General features: G+C 36.5%; 1 protein-coding gene across 1 annotated transcript; it reads right to left on the reverse strand.

Moving 5' to 3' along the window:
• Positions 1 to 1359: 1359 nt before the first annotated feature.
• Positions 1360 to 4039, reverse strand: LOC111904445 (uncharacterized). Its single transcript, XM_023900212.1, has 5 exons — positions 4029 to 4039; positions 3754 to 3937; positions 2494 to 3322; positions 1469 to 2388; positions 1360 to 1371 (listed from the first exon to the last, which is right to left on the reverse strand). Exons 1-5 carry the CDS (start codon positions 4037 to 4039, stop codon positions 1360 to 1362), a joined length of 1956 nt encoding a protein of 651 aa, XP_023755980.1.
• Between the last annotated feature and the right edge of the window lie 2117 nt (positions 4040 to 6156).

Raw genomic sequence — 6156 nt, forward strand, 5'->3', positions numbered from 1 at the left:
ATGAGTGCAACATTTTTAAATAACAACTTTTTGCTCATAAATAATATGTATGAATAATAGAAAAAAAGAACCGCATAAAACTTTTGTAGGGTGACTTAATTGTTAAGTAAGAATAATTTGTTTTTATAGTATGATATATTTTAACTTATATTATTACTTTGTAGGATGTGGATGTTAATGCTTTTCTCCAAAACCCGACGTTTGTGACGGTAATTGAAGATATTATGCGCTCATTTAGCAAGCAAGTCGACAATGCGACCAACAACGATGATGAAAACGATGATGGAGAAGACGATTATTATATATTGTTTTATGTTATGGATGATGTTATTATAGATTTAGATAATGTTGATGTTTTATGTAATGCAGATTTTTAAATTATATGTTTTATAATTTTATAAATTCTGCATTTTTATACTATAAACGAATATAAAATATAAATTTTATCTAAAAAAAACAATCATTAGTGGCGACACCGTTAGAGACGATCTTAAGCATTAGCGACGACACATCCCGCCGGAATATTTGGCCGGAATAATATTGGCCGGTGGCTGGAATATTATTAGGGACGACGAGTGGTATTAACGACGATAAGTATTAGAGACGACGCCTTTAGGGACGACTTTGGAGTATTAGCTACGAGGTATTTGAGGCGACCCAATTGAGACGACAAGTCGTCCCTAATACCTTTAGGGGCGACTTTCTTGACTATTAGCGACGCTTTTTGTCGTCCCTAAAGGTGCATTTTCTTGTTGTTTCCTTTCCAGTAAAACATTCCCTTAATTCGTTGAATTGTCGCATTAACCTCGGAATGACCCCCCAGTGGAGACTCATGGCATAATCTAAGAATTTCATCCCTTAACTATGCATCGCTACGGCGCTACCTATGATCATGCGATTTTTCCTGAAGAGCCGTTTTCCATTCCACATTATTTTTGGTAGGTGAACTCCCTTTTTATTTCTCTTTGATTTTGTGTAGTTGAATATCACCTTCCTAACTTGCAATTACGTTTTCCAATAATAGTGGCTCAATTTGGGAAATAGCCATGGTGAACAACGTGACTCCTTGCACCCGTGACAATGCATCGGCGGCTACATTTTCCCGACCTTTTTATATTCAAGTGTGGAGTCGTACCCCAATAACTTCGCTGACCACTTGTGTTATCACACAGGGGCGGAGCCAGGATTTAAGAATAAGGGGACTGATAGCCTTACATCATAATAATATATTAAAATATAATGTTATATCCGAATAAAGTAATATGTCTAAAATTTTAAAATAAAAATGACAAAGAATTAAATACTTGTCTCCATTAACCTCAATCTTCAATTCAACTAACTATAAACATCGACTCATATTCATCCATTAACCTGCGAGTATTAAAATAATTAGTTAGAACATACATACATATGGATCATTTTAGGATATTAGAATATATATAAGCATAAAAAATAGTATCTTATGCACTTTAAGTTGTGCTCGTCTTTGTTTCATGGAATAGAAATCATCTATAATCTCATCCGTAGGAAATGTATCGGCAATCTCTCTCTCAATGTTAACAAGCAAACAACTTTTAAGAAAATCATCACTCATGGTATTTCGGAGTCGTGTTTTCACAAGTTTCATTGCCGAAAATGCTCTTTCAGATGTCGCGGTAGAAACAGGGAGAGTCAATATGAGACGAATCAGCTTATCAAGCAAGGGATAAGTACTCAACTTTCTTGTTTCATGTAGGTCTCTACACAACTCTGAAATTGTAGAAGAATTTTTCAGTTGTGGGTGATTTTGCACATCTATTTCATAATGTTGTAACTCAAGTTTCAACAAATTCCTTTCATGCTCCGTAAAGTCCATAGGGTAATATGATGTTGCCAATTTACATATATCCTCAACGTTTAAGGACTTTCTTGGATCTAGCATAACACTGAGACGGAGAAGCTCTGTTGTAGACTCATTAAATCTGGAATTCAGCTCTTGCAACTGACTATCAATAGCAGCAATGAATAGTTCAACTCGGTAGTGATGCTCTGTGGTTATATTGTCTTTCTCACGGCGTTGGCGAATTATATATCTATAAGCTTCATTCATGTTAGGGACAGGAATGTTATGTTTCTCACAAAAACAAACCACCTGATCCAATAGAGATTGCCAACCTTCATCTCTCAACTTTTGAATCAATATTTTTGTTGTAGATACCAAGGCCAAAGCATTAACAATATCTATAGATTTTTGTTGTAAGGTTTGGCAAAGCTTGTCAGTTATCCCCATTATTTCTTTCATCATGTGCATAACAATGACAAAATCGAATGATAATGCATGTGTAAGTGCATATGCCGCATCACCTCTTTGAGAAGATGTAGAACCTTTTAAAGCAATGTCATTCAATACTGCACAAGATGGACCAAACAATCTTATCAAACTTCATATTGCTTTGAAATGAGAACTCCACCTAGTATCTCCAGGCCTTTGCAGTGTTCGTATTTGATTTGTACCTTTTCCACTCTCAAGCTCTCCGACCTCGGTTAAATGAGAAATTTCAGCAATTTGAGCATCTTGCAGTTGATCATTACATTTGGAAGAAGAAGATATGACATTAACTACAAAATTTAAAGTCTTGAAGAAGTTATGTACCTCAGACACATCTTTCGACGCTGCAACTAGAGCCAATTGCAGTTGATGGGCAAAACAATGTATATAATAAGCATATGGACATTCCTTTAATAATAAAGCTTGCAACCCATTCCATTCTCCACGCATGTTACTAGCCCCATCATATCCTTGACCTCGGATATCTTGAACACTAAGTTTATGATAAGATAAGGAACATAATATCTCATTTTTCAAGGTCAATGAAGTTGTATCTTTAACATGAATTAAGTCCAAAAATCTTTCTTTAACATTTCCATCTTGGTCGACAAATCTCACAACAATAGCCATTTGCTCTTTCTTAGATTCATCTTGAGACTCGTCAACTATTAAACAAAACTTTGACATCTCGATTTCATCATGAATAGTTTTTTCTACATTTGTAGCTAAAACACTTAAGATTTCTTTTTGGATATCTGGTGATGCGTATTTTGCATTTTGAGGAGCATTTTCTAGCACAACATCAGCAACAGTCTTATTATAAGAAGCAAGGAACTTTATCAATTCAAGAAAATTCCCTTGATTTCTTGAGTTAGGTCGTTCATCATGACCTCTTAAAGCACATCCTTGAAACGTGAGCCATTTAATGGCCTCAATAGAAACTTTAAGGCGTAGTCTATTATCCATAACTTGTTGGGTCGTTTGCTTCTCTATCACATTCTCTATGTGACATAACTGGTTTTTTAAATCTTCATAACATCTAACAGAAAAATTATGTGCTGAAGCTGGAGTTTTACCTTCATGTACGATGAAAGCACAATCTTTGCCACAATTTACCTTTTTCCATCTATTAAACCCCGATACGGTAAATGTATCTGACCCGACTTTGCCAATAGTTTTTTTTAATAAAAAGAAAGCAAGGAAAACAAAATGCAGCATCCTTTTTCTCAGAATATTCTAACCACCAAAAATTCTTGAACCAAGCTTGTTGAAAACTACACATAGACCCACTACGACCACTTGGACTGAATGGATACTTTGATTTTTGAAGTTGGTATGGTTCAAGTTTAATGTATAATCATCTAATCTCATCACGTTGGTTACTTGGATAGCTCAAGATTGAAGGTCGTTCTCCTGGATCACGAATTAAAAAAATTTAATTTTACCTCTCCTAAAGCTGACATATCATTTTTTTCTGGTTCAATATTATTGGGCTCTTCAATGTTACTATTTCCATCATGTTGTGGGTGTGTATTATGATCATCTTCTTTGGTATTATCAGTAACCGAATGCAATTGTGGATCACATACATCTTCTATTCGTTTGAAAAAAGAATCGATGGTTCTTTTCCTGCTCATAATATATCCTATAAATTTATAATTGTAATAGACCAAATTAGCAAAACCATATCATGTAACTACTTGTCTGGTTATCTACTTACGATTCACCCATTTACAAATTGATAATATTATCAATTACAAATTGCTAGAAAAACTAAATGTAATGAGAAAGAAAAATTACCTTATTAATTGGTGTAGCAGGAGGCAGAAGCAAAAACAAGAAAATGTATTCCGTATTGGAAGTCGTCGTTTAATTGAAAAAGGATATGTAATTTATGGGTTTGTGTGGCTAGGTTTAATATTAAAAGCCAATTCTACCAATTAAATTAAAAGACGAGTATTAATTGGGCTTTTCTAGCTTGTAGTCCATGTGTTTCTAGGTAATTAGGACCCACTGACCAAGACATCGTTTCAAGACAAAAAATAAATAAATAAATGAAACATGTGGTTCTAAATTAGTTGTCTAACAATCTTAAAGTTAAAGGGGGCTAACTGATACATATATTTTATATTATTATATGAACTTTTAAGTACTTCATGGGCTTCTACTACATTTAACATTCTAATATTTGTATTTGGGGGGGGGGGGGGGGGGCTACGCATCCGGCAGCCCCTCCATTCCCTCCGCCGCTGTTATCACAGTGTTGTAACTTTTGGTGTCAAGAGATGTTTGAGGATATTTTGGTCGGTACAAATAATGAACGACCCTGTAATGAGATAATATTGCCAATGTTTCACTGCCATTAGAATTGCAAGAAGTTATTTTTTCATAAACCGGCAACGTTTGTTGTGTTGGTGAAAGAGCCTTGCTTAAAAAATAAATCGGGTGTCGCTCCTGCATCAGAACCGCGCCGAGCCCATAATCTGAAGCATCCGTCTCGACTACAAAATGTTTAGAGAAGTCAAGAAGTGCTAGGACCGGAGCTGACGACAGGGCCAAATTGAGGTCTTCAAATGCTAGTTGCGCCTTGTGTCCCCATTTGAAGGTGTACTGTTTTAAAAGATCTGTTAATGGTTTGGCTATGATGCCGAATGATAATATAAAACACCGATAGTACCCGGATAAACCCAAAAAAACCCGTGGCCACTCTTCAACCGCCTCTATCTTAGACGGGTCCATTCTCACCCCATCTCCTGATATAATGTGACCTAAATATTCGACTTCTCGATCACCAAAAAACACATTTTGATTCCTTGGCAAACAAACGATGCTCCATCATGATCGAGAGTACATGATGTAAATGTTGCTCGTGTTGTTCCACATTGCGACTGTAAATGAGTATATCATCGAAAAACACAAGTACCCCTTTATGTAACAGTGACCGAAACACATGGTTCATCAAAACTTGGAACATTGCATGTGTGTTCGTAAGGCTGAAAGGCATCACTAGGAACTTGTAATGTCCCTTATGAGTTCGAAAGGTTGTTTTATGGATGTCTTCGGAAGCCATCCGCAGTTGATGGTACCCTAAACACAAATCCAAATTAGAAAACCATGTAGCACCTCCCAATTCATTTAATAACTCTGCAATCAAAGGGATAAGAACTTGACTTTTACGGTTGATTCATTAAGGCGACGGTAGTACATGCATATAAGTCATTGGTCATCCTTCTTTTTCACTAGGACTATTGGGGCGGCGAAGGAGCTTTGGCTATTACGTATGACACCGGTCTTGAGTATGACTAGTACGCCTCACTGGGCCTTCTTCTGAATGGAACGCCCCACCGGCCTACAGTCTATCCGGTATGCTTATAGAACCTTCATCACGACTGGTACGCCTCACCGGGCCTTCAACCTATCTAGAATGTTCTCTTGGCTTTGCTGGTACGCCCCACCAACCTTTAGTCTAGCTAGTACGCCTTGGTTCTATTGACCTTCAGCACATAGCAGGACCACCTCAACCCAACCACACACAACATGTCATCATATACATATCCATAACAAATAAAGCCCAATAAACCATAAAAACATATCGAAATAAACATTACCGAGTTTGTCGACTGACAGCACAAAGATCACTACGACAACATATTCACAACTAAACATATAACCAGCCAACATACAAATAGGCAGATCTTATAGATCACTAAGCATATCATCATACTATATACCAGGATACAGATCTAACAAATCACTACAGAATACCAATATGCAATAAAACAGGATAGCAATCGAAAGGGTCAGCCTTGGTGCCTTCGACCTAGAAGTATAGTGAGGAAAACTCACCT

Source organism: Lactuca sativa, chromosome 6, assembly GCF_002870075.4.
Source record: "Lactuca sativa cultivar Salinas chromosome 6, Lsat_Salinas_v11, whole genome shotgun sequence".
Lineage (NCBI taxonomy): Eukaryota > Viridiplantae > Streptophyta > Magnoliopsida > Asterales > Asteraceae > Lactuca > Lactuca sativa.